The 24,265-nt window shown below is 41.2% G+C and overlaps 1 protein-coding gene across 2 annotated transcripts in view; it reads right to left on the reverse strand.

Moving 5' to 3' along the window:
* MRPL3 (mitochondrial ribosomal protein L3) overlaps window positions 1-24,265 on the reverse strand; it is a 66,025-nt gene that overhangs the window by 11,472 nt on the left and 30,288 nt on the right. For both annotated transcript variants that reach the window (XM_026658348.2, XM_024193257.3), the window contains exons 7-9: window positions 16,249-16,357; window positions 9,725-9,802; window positions 7,592-7,669 (exon numbers count right to left, since the gene is read on the reverse strand). In XM_026658348.2, the coding sequence (XP_026514133.1) occupies window positions 7,592-7,669; window positions 9,725-9,802; window positions 16,249-16,357 (265 nt within the window). The remainder of the gene's footprint in view (window positions 1-7,591; window positions 7,670-9,724; window positions 9,803-16,248; window positions 16,358-24,265) is intronic.

Genomic DNA, 24,265 nt, shown 5'->3' on the forward strand with positions numbered 1-24,265 from the left:
CAGATGAAGAGGGGTTCCCAGCCACCAAGTGCTTTAGTCTCATTCAATAAGATTATTACAGGCAGCTTGTACTGGAATCCAAAGCAACCTATGAAAAGTGGTGACCCAGGGCAGCTACCCCTGCCATAAATCCAAACTACTCTAAATGTGTAAATGTAGACAAAGAATCCTGGAAAGAAGGCAGGAGGTGGGCTCTAAACAAGGGGAAAAAAGTGTAGAGAGGTTAGTTGAAGAAGAGAGAGAGAAAAGGAGAGAAAATCCATGCAAGAGGTATTCCATCGAATGAGGTTAACAAATAGAGATTTCAGAAAAAGGGGCTTATTCTATCCTGTCCTTAGGATACTTATTCAGATGGGGGTAAAGGAGGTGTCTGAAGCAATGAGTTGGATTTATGACTACAATTAACTTCAGAATGAGCGTGGGGACTCAAGCACTAGGTAATATCTAAGGAATTAGTTTTGATTAGGTATCTGTAGTATGCCACACTAGGGTGTTTTTGGAAAATTCTTCCTAAGGTAGAACCAGCAGACCTAGGAGCTCTCATCTACTGCGTGGCTACAGACATGCTTCAGGGCAATGTGGCAGACTCAATGTATTTGGCAGCCTCTCTTCATTTGGCATGAAGGGCTTAATTCTCAGGCACAGCACTCTACTGGACTTGTTTATTGCTAATTTAACTGAAGTTAGTTCCCTATTTTATCAGAGGGCCTGCCCTATTCCTTCACTCATTGATTTAATATTCCCCCCTCCCAATTGCTGAATGTGTTTGTGCAGGTGATTTTTATATTATTTGTAATAACTGTATACTGTACCAACTAAAGTATGCTTTAATGTCAAAGGAATCAGCTATTTATTGCCAAAAACAAGGGTTTAAAAATACTAAGTTTGTAGCATTTATGGTTGTAATGGTTAGTCTGAAACAGTTTTGAAGTGTGAATTGGCCCTATTCTTCTCAATCAAGTGTTGACCCTGAAGTCTAATGGATTTCAAATGATTGCAAGTGCAACATGTACTTATTTGCCTGTTCCAAAATGTGTACTTGCAGACATCTGAAACTTGGTGGAAGTTAAGGTTACTTCTCTATGACTTAGCATATTTTCAAACACAAGTGTGCAGTTACATGTAATTTGCACATGATTAACAGTCTGTACGCAAAACTTGAATACTTCCACATGTAAATTGCCAAAAAAAGGAGAAATATCAAAGCAGTCCTAAAAGTACCTTGCATCATATTTTCCCAGAATAAGACCCAGTAACATTACTAACTATAAGGGAGACATTTTGCCTTTGATCTTTGTGCAAGCTTCCAACACACATCAGTAGGTGTCATCCATGAGGCACTAACAGTGTAAGTATAAAAGGAAAGCCCCTTTCTAATTAAACCAGGGACTATACTAAAAATTTAATTCAGTATTCCACTGACTGAATTTGTCATCAACTGAAACAGGTAATATAACAAATACCTATCCATTTAGACTGCCACCACAATTGAAATTTGTTATCTTGTTCACTTATAGGTTTCCATGCATTTGTTTTACTAGGTGTGCTAGTATGGTTTGGCTCAGCAGTTTTCAGCTTCCTGTTAACAGTTTTGCTGACTAGAGAAGCAGTGCTGTCTCAAGGACTTTTTAACATCTTTTTGGTCTACTTTCAATAGCAGGGCTGCTTTTAAAGGAAAAAGGAGGCAAGAAGTCTAAATGCAAGTGGGAATACTGTATAATCTAACTGAATGTGACAGCTCAGTAAAGAAAGAAAGAGACAAGGGAAAAGATCCAATCCTCAGAAGCAGCATGTTGCGCTTACAGTCCATTTTTTTCAAAGAGAATAGTAAATTGTTCCCTGCTGTAGCCCTTTGTTTGCAAGTTTAACAGTGCTGGGTTTTAATAAGACTTATCTGATGTAAATAAAATGTGATTCAAAAGTTAATATTGCAAAAGGACAAACAAGCTTGGTTATTTTTTTTTTAAATGCACCTTCATATGGCAGGTGATTTTTCTTTAAGCAACTTAAAGCCACTGTTCAGAAAATGAATCTGTAGGATCTACTTAGAGTGAAATCTGACCTTAAAGTCTATGAAAGCTGTAGGCTGACAGAAAATAGAATACAATATTCTGAGTCTCAATGACCTCATAAAACAAGGATTAAAGAAGAACCAGTCTTACTCCATTTTTACGGCCACCAGACATTTATTGAAGATACCCTGTTGTTATTAAAATAAGACAAGACAATGGCACCCTAGGCGAAAGCAGCTTCCTCTATGAAACCAGAGCTGAAACCTTGTTAGTTTATATAGGCTGTGTGAAGTGGCCTCAATATTTACTATTTTGATCTAATAAAAGTTCTCTGGAATTGTGCGCACAGCAATAAGGGTTATACTATCAAAATAACTATCCAAGGAATGTTGATGACTGTCTAATAAATGTTTTTCCCCCAAAATATAATGATTTGCTTTTTTTTTGTTTACAAAAAGCTGAATGTTCTTGATTGAACTCTTTGCTGGATAATCTGAATCTGTCACAGGCCCAGATGAATCCATCAAGCACGTCAGATCTGACCTGCACGTTGGAGTCCAACACTCCATGGCTTGAAGAGTACCAATTATCATAAGTGTTCTTTTGGATGACAGTACAGTGTAAACTGCCTTTAGAATTATTTAGATACAATCATTTTCAGCCATCTATCATTTTTTGAAGGCATCTTTTCAGAAGAGCTTGCAAAATATAATCCCCTCTTCAACTGCCAGGCTCATACATGACCTTTCAAGGCAAGTGACCATCTAGACTATTTTCTTCTAGCAGAATCTCTCTTAGCAAGTACTGGACTAAGGAGAAGAAGAAAACAGAGCCTTACGGGGTGACAGGACTGTGTTTCTTAAAATTATGAATTTTAAAATAGTTTTCAATATCAAAAAACTATACTATTTAACCCATTCTAACATAGCATGATGTGCATTTGGTGCATACCTCCGGTATCTTGATAGCCTATGAGCCTTCAACTGCCTAAGGAATATCCTGCTAATGCACTCTGTGGTATAGTTAATCACTATGTGAAAACAGAGTCTTGTAAGTTTTTTAAAAATTGAAAACCAACTAATATACTACAACAGAGTTTGTAGTGAAATGCTAAGAGAAAATAGACAGACAATCAGTCTGTAGCCCAAATACCGCTAACTCTCCTCTAAGGAAAAACATTAAAGCTATATAATCCCTCCCAATTTAAGAACTATAGAGTAGGAGATCTGCACCAAGCTCAAGAGTGGAATATCAGGTGAAATTTTCAGAAGTGCCTGGAGTGACTTACGAACACCCACCCTTAGAAAGTCAAGAGGACATGTGCTCCTAAATAAAATGGGTACTTTTGAAAATCCCACCCACAGACCTCATTTAGTAACTAAGCTCCAGAGGCTTACTACTGTAGAGGGGGTCAAAAAAAGCAGCAACAAGGCCAAACACTACAACTTACAGGAAATTTGTCTTTAGTCTTATAGACGTATGGCTGTGTGAGCTCTCCTAGTGAGAATAGCCTTGCTCTGCAGTATCTGAGATTTTAATTGTCAGAAAGGCTGTTACAATTTGTTGGCCTGTAATTCTCATTCTTTGCTATGATAACTAAGCAAAAGTGTTATAATTCGGAAAGGAAGAAGCACCTACTTGACTCAAATAAAGGCCGAATCCTTCTTGGGAGCTACCTCTTGTGAGGTACTGAGTAGAGCTGGGCAAAATTGTTTGAAAAAACAATTTATATTCACCTAAAATGAAGTTCAGTCAACCTGAAACTCTTTGCAAATTTGACACTAATTCACCTAATAGTTTCGGCCAGAATTTTTTTTTGGGGGGTGGGGTGGGGTGGGGGAGCTAGATTCACAAAATGGCAGGAAGAGGTGGTGATGGCACTACCTACCCATTTTATAAAATTTTTAGCCCAACCATTAGAGCACTCACCTGGGCTGTGGGAGATCTGGGTTTCAATCCCCGCTCAAGGAGCAGGATTTGAACCCTAACAACAAGGCTGAAGAGTCATTTCTTCTAGGTCTCTCTGGCCTAATTACTACTCAGCTATTTCATACAAAGTTGAACTGCTTCACCAGGGGAGGGAGAGAGAGAGAGAGACGTCTCAGAATACCCCATAGTATGGTAGTTAGGAGACCAGAGTTCAAACCCCTGCTTCGAAATGGGGATTTAAACCCAGGTCTCCCACATATGAGGTCCGTACCCTAACTTGGCTAACTGTTATAAGACCGGTATTACCACCTCCCCCTCATTTTGTGAATCTAGCCCTTTAAAAATCACCAAGACAGGCTTTTTTAATTTGGTTTCACCCGAACAGATTTTTTTAAACCCAATTTCTCAAAACTAACAGCAAACCAAAAAAAAAAAAAAAGTTATTTGCCCAGCCCCAGTACTGAGAAATTTAGTATATCTCCCCTTCTCGCATATTTCATTGTTACTCATAACATTTTAATGAAAGAAAATTTAAAAAGTTTACAGATTCCTGGGGGAAAAGGTCAAAGTATTTTTATAGCTTCTTTCAGTGTTGAAAGGACTATCCTTAATGGTCTCTCACCAGTGTTAAAGTTGGATCTAAGTTTATCCAACGAATATCTTAAAAACAAAACAAAAAAGCCTTCATACAGTACATGCATTCTCTCCCTTCGGGGAGTAGGAAGATAGATAATCCAGTACAATAGATCCTACAAAAAACTCCACAGTTTTTCATGTAGAATTAACTAGAACATTAACCCAGGTAACATGATTCCATTTTAAAAAGCTGTTCCATTGTTTAATACCAATAGATCTGTAAACTATTTTGCAACCCAATATCATGCTAAACCAGACCTCAGGTCAGATTAACACCATTTATTACTCTTTCACTTACAATTCTTTATGGTTCAAGGCCCTTGTTAATAGCAATGTAGAAGAAAATGCAGTGCTAAGTACATTACAAGTCTAATCTTTAATGTCATTTAGTTTAAATAAAAAATGGGAGCAAGAGCTCACAAGGTGTTCAGATTCTGTGGTGATGGGGCCATCTATGTATTTACCAATTTTAAATATAATGTCTCGTTCATGAAGATGTGACCTAAATGGAAGATCTTTTGCAAAAATATATTTTAGTTCAAAAGAGACAATTTATAGTTCTCATGTAGTGGTATCATTAAATAGGAGCATAAAGACATGGTATGATATTCATCCACCAGTTACATACAAGGTCAGACAAATTAAGACTTAAAAATAATGGCCTGCAACAATATTACACTTAGACTCATAGACTTTAAGACCAGAAGGGACCATTATCATCTAGTCTGACCTCCTGCACATCAAAGGCCGAAGAACCTCACCCATCCACTCCTGTAATAGACCCATGTTCTCTGGCTGAGTTACTGAAGTCCTCAAATCATGATTTAAAGACTTCAAGTTCTAGAGAATCCACCATTTACTCTAGTTTAAATCAGCAAGTGACCTGTGCCCCGTGCTGCAGAGGAAGGGCACCACGCAGAGAGAAAAAAAGAGTTATAGTTTTAAAATGAAAAATTATTTGCACCACAGGCCTAAAATCACCACTTCTCCCACTCTTATTTCATTAAACCTCAAACCCATTAACCATAATTATATCAACCTCAGTTGTGTGTCTCAGGATTGACAAGAACTGCTGAATGCAGCCGGAGAAAAGACTGGTTTTTCCATCTGTTTAAATTAATGAATAATCACCCACAGTTACAGTCCCAAATACTGATGTCATGCCCACTACTTTTGGAGAGAAGTCTAATTTCTCTGCCTAAAACATCTTTCTGGACATCTGTTTAATCCCCCCTTTCCTCCCTCACTAAAAAAATGAAGACTGATTTGCATAATCTATCTCCTAAAATAGGAAATGAGGTCATATCCAAAGCAGGGTTCAAAGTTGCCTCAACTGTGAAATGATTTTGTGACCAAAGTCAGAAAAAAGGACAAATTGATGCATTCGCAAAGGAGGAAAAAGTGTGATGAGAAGCTATTTTTTCCCTCACAGAAAATGAAACATTTCCCTTCTAAAGTGAGGTGTTTTTTTGTTTGTTTTATTAAAGCAAGCAAAAAAGTCTGTAATGCTGTTCCACAAACAGTGAAGTACCTGTCACAAACTCAATGCCCATAATAGAACATATACCAGAAACATTAACTTCTTAATCACAATAGTCAAACTTTCTGACTTATTAACTCTGAGATTTTCAAGAGGTGGATTATTTAATTTCCTCTGTCCTGACACATTGTAAGTATATACTGCGCAACTAACACCTGGCAATCTGTCCAATTGTTATTGCTGTCTCTATGGTCACTGATCTTAAAGGATATGTCCACACAGGAATAACACACCTGCAGCTGGCCTGGGTGAGCTGACTTGGGTTCGCACGGCTCAGGCTCTGGGGCTGGGGGGAAAAAAAAAAAAAAATCACTGTATAGGCATTTGGCCTTGGGCTGAAGCCTAAGCTCTGGGACCCTCTCGGGATGGAGGGTCTCAGAGCTCAGGCTCCAGCAAAAGCCAGAATGTCCACACACTGATTTTTTAGCCCTGCAGCTTGAGCCCTGTGATCCTGAGTCAGCTGACCCAGGCCATGGGTATTTTACCTCTATATAGACATACCCAAAGACTCGCAATACCTTGTTATCTACTCCAACTCAGAGGAACTGGCTTAACTTCCTTCAGGTAGCAGATATCTGCAAGTACCTATTTACAATATGCTTAGGCAACGTCAGAAAGAAAGGCATTAAGAGAAGTCTATTTTGAAAGAGTCCCTAAAGTCAGTTAGTTTCTGACTTGCCCATGCCTTGTCTTTTATTTCACTATTATGGCTTACAGAATTTTGTATGCATACTTGAAATGCACATGTTCAAACTATTATGGGAAGTCAGAGTAGATGATCACAATTGTCCCGTCTGGCCTTGGAACCTATGAATCCCGAGTAGATCTCATGGGAGTTTGAGAACAATTCCTTAAATGCTACAGAAAATGGCAATATTCTGCGCATGTTAACTGAAGAAAAATATCCCATGAACACTAGCTGCCCAGTTTCACCTTTACTATTCTTCAGAAAGCAACTTTGGAGAAAGACAAAAAGGTAGCATTCCAGTTCCTGCCATGTATGGTCAAGAGACCAGATTGCTCTTAACCTGATGCTAACTGCACTTCTGTTCATTCATGCTCAGTACAGCTCTCAGAACAGGCACCTTGAAAAGCTCACTAACCAATCCAGTGGCTCAGTTTAATAGTGATAAGCTGAAATGCACTAGACCTAAGCTACTTATTACAGAATCATATTCATGGTGTGTTAATATACTGTAGGCTAAACATCGATGGGCATTTCCATTACAAAGCAAAAACTAATCTGAATAAGGGCCTCATCATTATCTCTACTGATTATTCCCCATACCAGTCCTAATCTTGCTCCCATTAAATTCAAAGGTGCAAGATCAGATCCTAAACAAATGAAGAGCACAAACAACTATTTTCCACTTCAAATCAACTTTCAAACTGGAGAAAATGCAGATCACAAAAAATAATGTCAAGATTATGAATAGTAACTTGATAAATGAAAGAACTTGAGAAACAAACGTACCTTTACCAAACAATTTTTGTAACCTGGGACAGAACCATTTACATAAATAATGTTGTGCTTTGTGTTGATCCTCCACACCTGCAGGATTAAAAAAAATAATTGAAACCTAAGCATTTTATTATGGTTTCAGGATTTATTCAATTTACTATTTATAGCCAGTTAACAGTTGTTCATAAGACAAAAGGTGGTAAATTTAAGCGGTTGCGGAGTAAAATATAGCTGCGTAATTGGGATGCTTATGCGATACAGGAATATATTTTATGATATATTGTGTATGCATGCAAAAGGCATACGTATGCCCACGTTCAATGGCAAAATGAAGTACAAACGTGTTAGCAGCAGCTGGAACTCTGGGGAGAAGAGGTGAGACTGAGCCTTTTATGTTATTTGTCCTAAATTTGCCCCAACATTTTAATCAAACTCAACTTTGAGCTGGCACCTCTCAAATGCGTTTGAGGCTTGAACCATAAGGCAATAGGAGCCTGTCCGTCAACTTCAATGAGCTTTCAATCAGCTCTTGAAGCTTAGATCTTCTTCCAGAAATCACAATTTTACTTCAGTCTCTCTTCCCATTATAGTGAGAGCTATAGCAAAACCTTGTGGGAGAAATTAGCAGGACAAGCAAGTGTCATGGAAATGTTATTGCAAACACCTGCTAATTTTTTAAGTACTTGTGAAAGTGCTGAATTGAACATCCTGAAAACATAAGTTCTCTACTTATCCACCAACCACGTATAGCACAGATAGCAGCAGCACAAGCTTCCTCGCACCACCGCACTAAAACACTTCTTGTACTATCTAAAGAGGTCTCCTGTATGGGTAAGCGTGTCTTCATTCCCATTTAGTGCTGTGAACATGTGTGCACCAGGAACTGGACAGAGACAATAACCTCATTTGATACAGGGCAGCCATCAGACTGTAAGAACTTATTGCACTGCTGACCTGGCCTGGATCTGAACTAGAGCTGGCACAGGCTCTAAGAAGTCAGCTGGTAGCCTTCCAAAAAGTACTTTTCCTGCCCACCACGCAGAAAGACAGTGAGGCGTACACCATATGTGCTAAAGCCTCACCTACGACTCCCATCCCACCTCCAAAAACCCAAGCCCTTAGGATGCGTGTACATGTGGGAGCAGAGCAGATGCCTTCTTTTTAAGTTACAAGATGAGGATGGAGACGTGTTTGGGCCTTTTTGGCTCTCTCTTTCATGGTGCAGTTATGCTGACCTAGTTTGGGTTCTGACTGAAATGTGATATTGCATTGTGGGGTGTTTCCCCTTTTCAACCCAAGCAGCTAGTCAAAGATTGGGGCCCTGGGGATGTTCCAGGCAGGAGTAGGAAGTGGTGGTAGTGAGGTATTTCTTTGATGACATTTTATTTATAAAGAATGTACAAAATCCTGTGTCACTGAATGCAGAAAGAATCAAATAGCAGGAAACTGCTTTTGTTCACAGCACCAACAGCACCTCTCCCCACATTTCTTCCAGGGTTAGATGCTGTGTTTTCAGCTGCTCTGCCTCTCCATTCAGGGTGTTCTCGGTTTCTAGGTGTTCTGCCTCCCTTCACCCCTCCCTTCCCCGCAAACAAAAATATACTCAGCAAAAACTTCTGGATGGGTTCACATTCTTTCGTGTCTTAGGCCATGTCTACAGTAGACAGACTACAGAGGCACATCTGTACCAATGCAGCTGTGCTGCTTTAAGATCTCTCGTGTAGCTGCTCTACGCCGAAGGGAGAGAGCTCTCCCATTGACATAATTAAACCACTCCCAATGATCAGAGGTAGCTATGTTGGTGGGAAAAGCTCTCCCGCCGACATAGCACTGTCCACACCGGCACTTTTGTTGGTGTAACTTATGTCGCTCAGCGTGGTTTTTTTACACCCCTGAGCGACATAAGTCATACAGAGAAGAGTGGTAGTGCAAACATAGCCTTAGATGGGGGACTTCTGATTAACTCATCCTGACAGTTATGGCAATTAAAGGATGCGTTCACACCCAATCTGAAAGAGGTTTGTGCTCTAAGCAGTCACCAGTCCTGTCAGCATGACATGGGTGTTACGGCAGCTGCCAAGCCTCATTATCTAACTGAAATAGAGTGAACTCTCTCCACACGTGACTACTATATTTAGAACTCACCTTTAATGCAAAAGAGGTCCTGTAGATATTACCCATTTTCCCAGGCATTTTTGTTCCACGGAAAACTTTGCCAGCACCCTGTATCAAAATAGGGCCAAAAATTACATACTTACAAAAGGTACCATTGCAAATTGAAAGGGGTATATAAAGCTTCTTGGCAAAGTTCAGAGAGGTAAGGAAGGGAAATAGCTACATTTGTTAACGTAGACTGTTTCACATATTGGACAAATTGACACCAAGAGGAATCTCAAAGATGGGGTTTGCAGTGTTGAAGATCTCCATTACTGAGTAGCATTTGTAAATGCTTCCTACTGGTGTGCAAAAAGTTTGTGTGTTACCGGAAATAGTGTAGATTCACTGTATTACGGCGAGCTGAGACTTCCTACGCAACGTACAATACATTGTCAAGATACAGAGAAACAATACAGGATGCTCCAGCCTTGACAAAGAGGTTTACAGATCAGAGGGGACATTCTCACTCCTGCCCCTGCCCCTTTACATCAGGTAAAATGGTCAAAAGGGGGTAAGAGAGCTCTAAAAGCCCTCTAAAAAGAAGATTCCCCTGCCACAAGCCCTGTGGAGGCAGATGTAAGGCTGCCTTCCAAGGCCTCTTTGATAAATCCTGGAGTAGGGGATGTGCCAGAGGAGGGCTGCTGCATGCAGCACTGCCACCTATAGCACAGCTCGGGGAGGTTGCTGTAACTTAGACTGCTTTTCAGGGCTCTCTAAATTACCTTGTGGCCCATCCCAAGACCCTACAGCAGCCCATGATCAGGAGGGTGCAAAAATGACTTAAAGTCCCTTTAGCCCACTTCACCCTGGTCCGAGTTCTGTTCTACGTCTTCTAGATGTGCAGCAGAGAATCTCACCCTTAGTTTCTTTTTCTTTTAATAGGAAGGTATGTTTTCAAAATGATGCCACCACAAACCAAATACTAGCCGGACCCCCTTTGTTATTTGAAAGTTCAGTTGGGCATCTTTGCACAGTGTGTATTGTGCACAGAAAAAGGTAGAAATAAAGGCAGTAATTTTCACGTTCCTTAAGTAGCCTGTGCCAATAGTGATGTCCGAGTACAGTTCTTAGCAGGAAACAGAAGTCAGTTAGGTGACAAGAGATGAAGGTTGTCTCCATTTTCATACCATCATCTAGGATTCTCTGCTGCTTCCTTCCCCTCCCATGTGCATTTGTAGTGTTTCTCTTTTTCTTTAACTTGTGTCAAAGACATGAGCCCAGAGAATCAACTGCAGTAAGGCTAACGGGGGATGTTCCTGTACTCAACACTGAAATGAAACCCACAGTAAAAATGGTCCATATGGATAGGCAAATATGATCCAACATCATGGACATTACTTTGCCCTGATCATCTTATCTTCTCCCTTTACTTCTTAGTTTCCTATTCTAGTTCTACTTGTTTCATGAAATTACAAATGGCACAAACCCAGATGAAATTCAAAATACCTACACAAGAGTTACTTTGGGTTTTTTAATGATTAGTACCAACTGCTAAACAAAGTATTATACGGCCAGAAAAATCAAATTTTCCAGCATTATATGAAAACAAATGCCAGAAGTAGAGCTTAGCAGCCCAATTTGCAGTTAGAATGGAGGAGATCAATACTAGTTGTTCTTATAGTCTTGTGGCCTGTCTTGTGCAGCATAGTGTCATTTTGTTCCTGAAGTTCTCTCAAGTGTCATTAATCATTTCATCCATTCTTCTGGACATTTTTTTTAAAATCACTCCAGGAAATAATAATAATAATAAAAAAAAAAGACAACAACATAATCAGGTCTCAGTACAATGGCTTTGTTGGTCCCAGCTCTGGTTCCCCGGTATTCGGATAATACAACTGTTTCATATAACACCTAGTTTGGTCCCAATAATGTGCCAACTTCACAGGTCCAAAGTTTCTATACTAGATAAATGTAAAGTCCAGACCACCTATCTAGGGCCTGGTCTACACTATGAGTTTAATTCGAATTTAGCAGCATTAAATCGAATTAACCTTGCACCCGTCCACAACGCGAAGCCATTTATTTCGAAATAAAGGGCTCTTAAAATCAATTTCTGTACTCCTCCCCAACAAGCGGAGTAGCGCCAAAATTGATATTGTCATTTCGAATTAGGGTTAGTGTGGCCGCAATTCGATGGTATTGGCCTCTGGGATCTATCCCACAGTGCACCATTGTGACCGCTCTGGACAGCAATCTGAACTCGGATGCACTGGCCAAGTAGACAGGAAAAGCCCCGCGAACATTTGAATTTCATTTCTTGTTTGCCCAGCACAGGAGAGCACAGGTGACCACAGAGAGCTCATCAGCACAGATAACCATGCAGGCCGATAATCGAAAAAGAGCACCAGCATGGACTGTACGGGAGGTACTGGATCTGATCGCTATATGGGGAGAGGATTCAGTGCTAGCAGAACTTCGTACAAAAAGACGAAATGCCAAAACTTTTGAAAAAATCTCCAAGGGCATGATGGAGAGAGGCCACAATAGGGACTCAGAGCAGTGCCGCGTGAAAGTCAAGGAGCTCAGACAAGCCTATTAGAAAACAAAGGAGGCAAACGGTCGCTCCGGGTCAGAGCCGCAGACATGCCGCTTCTACGCTGAGCTGCATGCAGTTCTAGGGGGGGCCGCCACCACTACCCCACCTGTGACCGTGGATTCCGAGTCGGGGATAGTCTCATCAGCTACACCTGAGGATTCTGCGGATGGGGAAGAGGAGGAGGACGACGAGCTTGCGGAGAGAGCGCAGCACTCCGTTCTCCCCAACAGCCAGGATCTTTTTCTCAGCCTGACTGAAGTACCCTCCCAAGCCAGTACCCAAGACCATGACCCCATGGAAGGGACCTCAGGTGAGTTTACCTTTTAAAATATAAAACATGGTTTAAAAGCGTTTTTTAATGATTAATTTGCCCTGAGGACTTGGGATGCATTCGCAGCCAGTACAGCTACTGGAAAAGTCTGTTAACGTGTCTGGGGATGGAGCGGAAATCCTCCAGGGACATCTCCATGAAGCTCTCCTGGAGGTACTCCAAAAGCCTTTGCAGAAGGTTTCTGGGCAGTGCAGCCTTATTCCGTCCTCCATGGTAGGACACTTGACCACGCCATGCTAGTAGCAAGTAATCTGGTATCATTGCATGACAAAGCCTGGCAGCGTATGGTCCCAGTGTTTGCTGGCATTCAAGCAACATCCGTTCTTTATCTCGCTGTGTAATCCTCAGGAGAGTGATATCGCTCATGGTAACCTGGTTGAAATACGTGAATTTAATTAAGGGGACAGAGGTGGCCGTTCCTACTGGGCTGTTTGCCTGTGGCTGAAAAGAAATCCTTCCCTGCAGTTAGCCAAGCGCGGGGGGAGGGGGAGAGGGGGAGGGAAATTGGAGCTGAGCTTTTCGCCTTTGGCTAGCAGGGATCTTCCCTGATACCAGCCACGCGGTGGGGGGAGGGGTACAGCGATCATTCCAGATAATTGGATTGGGGGGGGGGGTTATTTTGTTTTCTGCTGCTGGAGGTTAACAGGAAAACCGCAGCAATCAACAGGCTTTGCTTGGTATGTGGGAAAGGAGGGCGCAGAAGCCGAAAGACAATGGCTTACCATGGCTGCCTGCAAGCTGAATTCTGTTGCCTGGACCTGCGTCTGTGATCTCTAACACCAAAGCCACAAAAGAGGGTCCTGTGGCACCTTTAAGACTAACAGAAGTATTGGAAGCATAAGCTTTTGTGGGTAAGAGCCTCACTTCTTCAGATGCAAGGTTCTTACCCACGAAAGCTTATGCTCCCAATACTTCTGTTAGTCTTAAAGGTGCCACAGGACCCTCTGTTGCTTTTTACAGATTCAGACTAACACGGCTACCCCTCTGATACTTGACACCAAAGCCACAGGCACTCAATACTAAGATGGAAAATGCGACCTTGTACTGAAATCACATGTGCTATGTAATGTGAATAGTGTTGTTCACCATGAAAGAGTATAAGCATTGTTCTGTAAAATGTATCATTTTAAAAACTTCTCTCCTTTTTTTCATCCCTCCAGCAGCTGCAAATTTTTCAAGCCTCCCTCCTCCGTCCCGAAGGCTCTCTCAGATAAGGCGGCGGAGAAAGAATACGCGAGACGAGATGTTCTCGGAAATAATGGAATGCACCCGCAATGAAAGAGCTCATTTGAATGAGTGGAAGGACATGGTATCTAAGTACAGGAAAGATGCCAGCGAACGTGAGGTCATGAGGGATACTCGAGATGAGAGGTGGCAGGCTGCAACACTGGGGCTGCTGCGTGATCAAATGGACATGCTCCGGCATCTGGTGGAGCTTCAAGAACGGCAGGAGGATAACAGACTGCCGCTGCAGCCGCTGTATAACCTCCCTCCCCCCTCACCATGTTCATAGCCTCCTCACCCAGGTGTGTAAGAACGCGGGGGGGGGAGGGGGGAGGCTCTGTGCACCCTCCCACTCCACCCCAGTGGACAGCCCAACCAAAAGGCTGTCATATTGAATTTTTCCAGTGGCCTTTTACTTCCCTCCTATCCTCCTCCCAAACCTCACCCAGGTTACCTTGTCGGTTCTTCCCCTATGTTTATAATCAATTAATAAAGAATACATGATTTTTAAACGATAGTGACTTTATTTCCTTTAAAAGCAAGCTGTGATTTAAGGGGGGAGGGTGGTTTGCTTACAGGGAATGAGTCAATCAAGGGGGCGGGTTTTCAACAAACAGAACTTTCACACTGTAGCCTGGCCAGTCATGAAACTGGTTTTCAAAGCTTCTCTGATGCGCAGCGCTTCCTGGTGTGATCTTCTAATCGCCCTGGTGTCTGGCTGCGCATAATCAGCAGCCAGGTGATTTGCCTAAGCCTCCCACCCCGCCATAAAGGTCTCCCCCTTACTCTCACAGAGATTGTGGAGCACACAGCAAGCAGCAATAACAATGGGGATACTGGTTTGGCTGAGGTCTGACCGAGTCAGTAACGAGCGCCAGCGACCTTTTAAACGGCCAAATGCACATTCTACCACCATTCTGCACTTGCTCAGCCTGTAGTTGAACAGCTCCTGACTCCTGTCCAGGCTGCCTGTGTATGGCTTCATGAGCCATGGCATTAAGGGGTAGGCTGGGTCTCCAAGGATAACTATAGGCATTTCAACATCCTCAACGGTTATTTTCTGGTCCGGGAGTAAGTCCCTTGCTGCAGCCGTTTAAACAGAGTAGTGTTCCTGAAGACGCGAGCATCATGAACCCTTCCCGGCCAGCCCATGAGGTGTTTACAATGTTCATGACTGCTGTCTTGAGCTGAGCGGGCTCCATGCTTGCAGTGGTATGGCGTCTGCACTGTTCACCCAGGAAAAAGGCGCGAAACGGTTGTCTGTCGTTGCTTCCCTGGAGAGGGGGGAGGATGTACCCAGAACCACCTGCGACAATGTTTTTGGCTCCATCAGGCATTGGGATCTCAACCCAGAATTCCAATGGGCGGAGGAGACTGCGGGAACTATGGGATAGCTACTCACAGTGCAACGCTCTGGAAATCGACGCTAGCCCCGGTACATGGACGCACACCACCAAATTAATGTGCTTAGTGTGGCTGCATACATTCGACTTTATACAATCTGTTTCCAAAATTCAAATTATATAAATTCGGATTAATCCCGTAGTGTAGACATACCCTAGGGAATGGACTTCAAGGAAGCATGTAGAGAAATCAATAGCACGCTCTTTATTTTGGCATTGAATGCTATAGTTTGAAAGATTTGTTAAATAAGGATACAAGCTAGTTAAGGTCAAGAAGCTAGATGAAATTCCACTGTAAACCCTTCAAGTCATCAAAATATCAGCTGGATCTTTGGAAGATAAAGCAAAATGCCAAAACCCTTCCAATCTAACATCAAAATGTTTGGCTTGTGACAATGGTTACATAAATGAAATTATAAAGAGATTTCAGATTCCTCTTAGCACAGATTTAAGAGTGGATTTTATTTCTCCCTACTTTGTGATAAAACATTATGTTTAGTAACATCTATTAGCTAAATTAAAAAAAAAATTACAAAATGATATTAACCCTCATGCACCAAGATACACCTCTACCCCTCTATAACGCTGTCCTCGGGAGCCAAAAAATCTTACTGCATTGTAGGTGAAACTGCGTTATATCAAACTTGCTTTGATCTGCCGGAGTGCGCAGCCCTCCCACCCCCCGGAGCACTGCTTTACCGCGTTATATCCGAATTCGTGTTATATCGGGTCGCAGGTGTATAAGGAAACCACTATTGCCTCAGGTTAGAAAGAAAGTTCTATGGACATGTTATTCCATATATTGTCCATTATGTATCTGTTTGCACCTTTCTCTGAAGCATCTGGTACTGTCAGACAGGACACTAGACTAGAAGGATAATTGGTCTGTTCTAGCATGTCTACATACTGTGAAATGGTTTGTTTTAAACACACAGCTCTCTCTCCTGCACTAAGTGTTGCTCCAAAGAATGGTGGTGAAGAGTATCTAAATTGAGATAAATGAAGTTCAACTACTTACAGTGTTGGATATCGCCCCAGGTCTTCTGTGTGTTTTAGTTTGGCCATGGGTGGCCGGCTGGCCTTTAAATCCCCATCTTTTCATGACTCCTTGAAATCCTTTACCAATTCTGAAAATAAACAAAGCCAAATTAAATTTGCTTTCAAATAGATTACCAAGCAAATAAAGATTCTGGCAACAGTAACTAGAGGTCCAGTTAGGCTCCTGAGCTTTCACCTTAAGTAAAGCTCGTCAATCAAAACATATTCTAAAGTCTTAATTGATTATATTACTTGCACTGCTTTTGGGAGTAAGAGGCAGTGGAGGAAAGTTAGCTAGGCAAAAGATTAATTGCATCAACATACACTAAGATTTCTTGCTGTATTGGTCCTCATCTCAAAATACACCTCTACATCAATAGAACGCTGTCCTCGGGAGCCAAAAAAAAAATCTTACCGCGTTATAGGTGAAACCGTGTTATATTGAACGTGCTTTGATTCACCGGAGTGCGCAGCCCCGCCCCCCCGGAGCACTGCTTTACTGCGTTATATCCGAATTCGTGTTATATCAGGTGGCGTTATATCGAGGTAGCGGTGTACTATAAATTATGTTGTCACCAATATTGAGTTTAGAAGCAGAAAGGAAGAAAAATCTAAACTCAACTCAAAAAGCTAAACTTTGCAACTCAATCAAGAGACTGGAGGGGCTCAAGTGTTGCTACGATGAGCCTTGCAGTGAACAAAACAACATTTTCCTTCCCAAACTACAAAACACTTATCACATAAAAATCAACTTTTGAAAATGTAGTTCTAAGTAACAGTGAAAATACTTAAAAATGTCTAAATGATCGAATCTGGACTGATGCAAAAAATATGGTCTAGAAATTAAATTTATTCCTTGTGGTCCTTTCCTTAATCTTCTCTAACCTGAATGATAATTTTACACACTTTGAAGTCCACATTTACACAGAGCTCAAAGATCATGTGGTCAAATTTCAAATGAAGTATCAATGCTTTTTACTAATGAGGAAACTAGAAGAATAGTAAACCAATTGTTTAACCTGCAATATTTTACCATCCAGAAGCTTTTGGACCAAAAGGCTGCATCTTTTTAGCCTGAAAATATACACACTACCTTTTGTTTGATCAATAAAAAGGATCTCAATACAACCTTTAAGTGAAGAGGAGAACTGTGAATGCTGCCTTCCCCCTTTAAACAAACACTGACAACTTTTTACATTTTCCTCTTATGCTGTGGAATACAGAGTTAAGACTGAATTCTATGTTAATGATAAAATTTGTAAATGTTGTGTAGATTTAACATCTAATGTATGGCCAGATGAAGCAACTTAGCTACAGTCTGAATATAATTCACTTTATTCTTAAGTATAAAAATGTTCTGTCTAAAATTTGACTTCTGCATTAAACAGGCACTTCTCTGAAAAGAAAATCATATGCACTAAGTATATTTACTCCTCAATGTATTCCAATGATAATTTATATGACCTGAGGATGTCTGCAAGACAGAGGATAAAATTTCAATTATATTAACTTGAAAAAAAAACATTAATAGATGTTTCAGAGTAGCAGCCGTGTTAGTCTGTATCCGCAAAAAGAACAGGAGTACTTGTGGCACCTTAGAGACTAACAAATTTATTAGAGCATAAGCTTTCGTGGGCTACAACCCACTTCTTAATAGATGTGCTCATTTAAATTTAGTCATTACAAGTACAGGCATGCACTATTCATAGCCTTCAGGGGGAAAAAAATCCAGCAGCTCACAATATTGTTTGGCAACAATCTACACAGTAACAGATTTTTTTTATTATTGGTATAAGGATTTGCAAAAATTCACTGTTGAAACATAACTTAAGTAGACAACAAAGTCATACTTGGCCCTGGTGGATGAAGATGTTTAAGCACATGCCTAATTTTAAGCATAAGAGTTGTTCCACTGAAGTCAATGGACTACTTATGTGCCTAAATTTAGGCACATGCTCCACCGAAGTGGGCCTTTAAAAGAGTGATTTTAACAATCTCACCAACCCTCTCTTTCCCCATCACATACAAAGCAGCTACTCTAAGAGTTAAAATAATTTGGCTCAAGCAACGCTCTGTCAACCTCTGGAACTCCTTGCCAGAGGGTGCTGTGAAGGCCAATACTATAACAGGGTTCAAAAAGGAGCTAGATAGCCATTGATGGACCTATCTTCCATGAATCTATTAGCCAGGATGGGAGGGAATGGTGTCCCTAGCCTCTGTTTGCCAGAAGCTGGGATTGGGTGACAGGGCATGGATCACTTGATGATAACCTGTCTGTTCATTGGCCACTGTCAGAGGACAGGATACTGGGCTTGATGGACCTTTGATCTGACCCAGTATCGCCGCTCTTATGTTCAATTTAACAATACATGATAACATGAAGCAGTACCCCTATTGGTAGTAATTATCAGTAGAGTAGTTATAGATTTTTTCTCAATCCTAACACTAGTATATGTCATGCTGCTATACTTTGTACAGTAGAAACATTTTCAATAAGCATTCAAAGATGGAAGTCAAAGCACACAGGAAATTTCCAGTTTAATTCAGGCAACTAAAAGAAGAGTACTTGCTGATGTAGGAGTATTACAGGTACAGGTTGAACCTCCCCTAATCCAGCACTCCCTGGTCCGGCAACATCCATCGTCCGGCATAGGCACCGACTCTGTGGGTGCTCTGGGGCTAGAGCACCCACAGGGAAAAATTAGTGGGTGCGGAGCATCCACCGGCTCCAAGATCCCACCTCTGCCCCCCTCCCCCCGCACCTCTCGTGCGCCAGCGGCCCCGCGCTTACCAACTCCTCCTCCTCCCTCCCAGCACTTCCAGAGCGCCACGAACAGCTGATTTGCAACGTTCAAGCTCCATGAGGAAGTAGGAGGACCTGGGGCTGGCGGCTGGGACCCCAGGCGAGGAGCCAGCAGCTGGGACCTGGGGTGGCATTGGGGCCCCCAGGCGGGGGGCTGGCGGCCAGGACCCCAGGTGGCAATGGGGCCCCCAGCCGGGGGGCCACACAGTGCGCAAAGCCTGAGGGTGCTGCAGCACCCCCAGGACCTCTACTTCCCGCGCCTATGGAAACCTGCTGGCACTCTGCATTGACCTCCCATGGTTCGGCAAATTCTCTGGTTCGGCACCAGTCAGGTCCTGAGGGTGCCGGACTAGAGAGGTTCAACCTGTATTTAAAAAACCAGAACCTACTTTAAGAACAAAACAAATGCCTATAATTCAGTTTTAGTTAAAATAAGAAATGAGTCTTGTCAGATGACATGAGACTGAGTCACCTGTTAAGCAATTTGATGTACAAGCCACCTGTATGATATACAATCAGTTTATACACACAACTATCTATTGGTAAAAATTGGTGTTATTTAAAGACATTTCATATATAGCACTAAGAGTGACATATATTAAGACAAACGGCTCACATGCCAGACCTACACTTGTCAACGCTTGTCTGAAAGTTCAGATTAAGTTGCTGCACATATAGGAACAGCCATCCAATCTGAATTTGCTGAAATTTTATAAAATATATGGGGAGCAATGTTTGCAAATCAGAAATAGATTTTTATATACATTTTATAGACTTTGCATTATAATAAACATATTACATTTTTCGTAGATCTACAAACACCGTGCTATAAAATGATAATGAAATTCAAAGATGGCTAAGTTTAATTTAAATAAATGTTCTAAATCAAGCAGCTTTCAGTTAAAAGGTAGCTTGCACAAACCTATGTTTTCCTTTTCCCTTTCTGCTGTATAAAGAAGCCCTGAAAGTGTTGCGTACATGTGGTGATTGTGGTATTGGGTTAATATATTTCCTGCAATTTTTTTTATTTTACAAATATCAGGACAATCAAGTCGTATTCTCCCAGTTTTTGCTGGAAGACTAAGACCACAAGAGAAACGGAGGGCCCACTTATCACTTAGTTTAACAGGTAGAGCGTTGAAGCTTCCATGAAGAGATCCTTTCTCCCAACATTTTGCCAGGAGTGGTTTATTTTTTTAGAGCTAACTGTATGCCCAGCAATGTGCAGTACACTCAAAAGGAGCATTTCTTGCCTGTAATAGTTTCTAATATAAAAGATTTACATCTATTCTAAAAAAGTTAATAATAAAATATAGACAAGAAAATTTAACTGTGATTAAAAATCCCTTTCCCAACTTGTTTGCTCAATTTTCTCTCATTTGTTACCTGTGATGTCATAATCCTACTAGTTCAATTGTCCAGAGGTTTCTAAGAGAAAATGCGTAGATAAAAAAACCTTTCAGGTCTTGTATTTGTATGAGTATTTTTTATACACATGGTTTGGATGAGGGGAATTTCTGCTTACTTTCTTGATATAAAAAAAAAAATCACAGCATTAAAACTAGTGAGAAAAATACTTATTACTGCAAACATTCATAAATTAAAATATCTGTATTTTTCCCCTTTGGATTGCTCTGTCTGAAGCACTTGAATCCAACAGTCAACTGGAGACTGTGGTTCAGTTTGATGAACATTTGAATCTTGATCTACTCGTCAATATCCAGAATACTCTTTCAGTTCACTGCCATGTTATAGCAGTGCTGGCATTTGAGCACTGGAAACAAATTGAATGGTTTAGCCATGCACATTGATGTCAAATTAATTTGTATAATAATTCCAAAATCATAAAACTAGTCACAAACATGGAAAATGTCTTCAAAATCACAAAGCTCACATCATATACCATATATCGGAGAATTTTTTTAAAGTTTACCACAGCAAGTTTCTATCTTAATTTATTATTGCAAGCAAAGCTAACTTCAGTATATAATTTTTAATATTTTTATCAGCTTGAATATTGCAGTTTATCTTTGTTCTGCAGCAATTGCAGAAGAATATCTGTGAATTTGTAACTTAAAAAAAACAGAAGTGGGAATACTTGACTCACATGTATGTTCTGTAGAAATTCTATTCTTCTCTTTAAAATACATGATCTATTATTGGCAGTGTTTAAGTAGGCCACTTCTGACATCTCTAGCAGGAAGATGGACCTAGTAAATATCCAAACCCCAAAGCAACTAGGAGTCACGGTAAGTGAACAGTGACCACACAGAGAGATTGGGACATAATTCTTCAGCAGCAGAAATGCATCAATAAAAACCAAAATTCAACATCTGAAGAAACCAGTATCAAAGAAAATGGTCTTGTCAACTTTAATCAAGCAGCATAATCCCAAGCGTCATGAAACTGAACATTCACCTCAAATATTTCATCCAGAAAGCCAATCGTTTAGACACGAACTATCTACTCTGCTGTAAACTGTACTTTCAAAAAGTAAAAATCAAAAAGCAATTTCACCAAGTGTATATATTTAAGGGGCAGCACTCCAGGAATAATCATTTATTCCAGTATGTACTAGAAGACTTGTTTCCAGCAAGTGCTGCTTGTACTATGGGATAACGTTTCCCATGTTTAATAATTTATGCAATGCAGTAGCATACCACACTCACCTACCTTCTGCTCTCAGTTGTAATCCAATTGTTTCCTTCTGCATAAATATTACTTTGAACAAATGCTCAAATTTTGCAGGACTGGGTCCCTTAATGAATTTACAGGAAACATGGACAGACTAAAGAATAGTGTTCTGATTAATCTTAAATTTCCAGAGTAATGAACTGGAATATGAAAGTATTCTTTATTCATGGAGGTCTGAAAAATCCTTCTCTTACACTGGCTAATGTATAGGAAATTCTTCTAGTTTCACAAGGGAGGCAATGTATGTGGTTAGTGCTTTGAAGTCTACCATGGCTCTTCCATCAGATCTTTCTGCACTGTGAAGAATGGAATGGAGACCTTTGAATTGCTTTACCAGAGCAACTTGCCCTATAGCCTTTCTGGACATATTATTTTGATTTGCAAATTGCCTGTAATAATTGTTATACAGAAGAAAAAGTTGCCTTTCATCTTGAAGTAAGGTTTAAGCACTTATAATGTACAATAATTTATTCTGTCTATTTACATGGTAGAAAAAGAACATTACACAGAGCAATGAATATTTTTTCCCCCAGTCACATTCATTTTCTTATGCTAAGTTTGTATTAGAGGTTTAACTGTCCATTTCCGTTTTAAAAATAAAGAACAATTTAGATTTAGTATTATTTAAAGTAAGGGACTGTTACAATTGGTTTAAGTCAAACTTAGTACAAAGGACCTGTATACGTACATCCATGCTCGTGGGGCCAATACACCTTGATCCTTTCTAGCAACATGAGACTGTTCTAATCTGAGCCCTTCTTGAACAGAGACTGCAATCTATACGAAACTGTGTGTCTCTCTGCTATGCACAAAATTGGTTTTTCATGAAACCTCTATTTATTTTTGCCACTTAAGAAGGATTTTAACCAATGGGCTGACCTTACAAAGTGCAGAGTGATTTGAAAGTCATGTGAGCTGAGGGTACTCAGCACCTCACAAGATCAGGTCTCATACTAGTAACTCAAGGAAAAGAAAAAAAAATACTACAGCGATTAGAAAATTAGTAGGCTTTTAAGAGACATTCTTACTGATACTTTTAAGTAGATAAGTTACCTGGTTTTACATATACTATATTCTAGTGAATGGAAGGGTCCTATAACCTACAGCAGGGGTGGGCAAACTACAGCCCGCAGTACCGTCCTGCCTGGCCCCTGGCGGGGCTGTGAGCTCCTGGGGCAGCGCAGCTGCAGAGCCCGGCCTGACCCGGTGTTCTGTGCTGTGTGGTGGGCGGTGGCAGCAGTGTGGCCCGGCTGTAGCACCGCCAGCTACTGGTGCTCCAGGCAGCGGGGTAAGGGGTCAGGGAGCAGGGGGGGTTGGATAGAGGGCAGGGGAGTTCGGGGGGGGTGGTCGGGGGGGGTTGAATGGGGGCAGGGGTCCCGGGGCAGTCAGGAAGGAGGGGAGATTGGATGGGGCGGCAGGGGGCAGTCAGGGGACAGGGAGAAGGCGTGGTTGGATGGGGCAGGGGTCCCAGGGGGGCTGTCAGGAATGAGAGGAGGGGTTGGATGGGGCGGCGAGGGTCTGGGGGCAGTCAGAGGACAGGGAGTGGGGGTGTGTGGATGGGACAGGGGTCCCAGAGGGGCTGTCAGGGAACAGGGGGGGTTGGATGGGGCAGGAGTCCTGGGGGGACGGGGGGGCAGATAAGGAGGTGGGGGCTGGGCCACGACCCCCTCCCCTAACCGACCCTCCATACAATTTATGAAACCCGATGCGGCCCTCAGGCCAAAAAAAGTTTGCCCGCCCCTGACCTAGAGTTTTATTTTAAACAAATCACATATTTGTGTGCATTGCCAATCTGAACGAGTATGTGATCCTCAACAATACAGCGTAACTAATTATTCACTTCAAATAATAGGGAAAAGAACTTAATAAAATTTACTAGGTCATTCTCCTACATAAAATATTACTGAACGCCAGAGTTGAATTCAATATAATTTAAGCCTCCCTGTCTCTAAACTGTTTTGAAATCTGCCAATGACTCAATCCGTATTTACAGCAATCTTGCTGACTTTTTAAAACATATTTAATGGACAAGGCCTTAATTTCAAATACATTAGTTTTGAAATTTTGAAATGGCCTATCCTCATAAGTGAATTTGTACAGTTAGTAACAACATATATGAACACAACAATATATACTATTTAGGTTAAACCTAAAGAAACATTTTATAACAGTTAATGAAACAGGAATAAATCCCCAGAGCAATGTGAATTTATTAGCTGGGTCACCACTTCCTCAAAAAGGTGCTCCATTTCATGTGCCACTCTTCAACAGACATTTTGAAATTGAACTTAAAGTGGGCAAGATGAATCAGATGATTGAAATATTTCAGTGTTAGAGCTGTACCACACTGCAGTAAATCTTTCTTCTAGAATGTGATCAGCTGACATTCTCACCCTGTTCTTAAGGTATACATAAGAAGATAATGGTCAAACCTGCCCTTTTTTAGAGTTTTGCTTTATTGGTAATTGGAGTTACCACTTGATTTATGGTTGACTCAAAG

Source organism: Terrapene carolina, unplaced genomic scaffold (assembly GCF_002925995.2).
Source record: "Terrapene carolina triunguis isolate 2854851 unplaced genomic scaffold, T_m_triunguis-2.0 Scaffold428, whole genome shotgun sequence".
Classification (NCBI taxonomy): domain Eukaryota; kingdom Metazoa; phylum Chordata; order Testudines; family Emydidae; genus Terrapene; species Terrapene triunguis.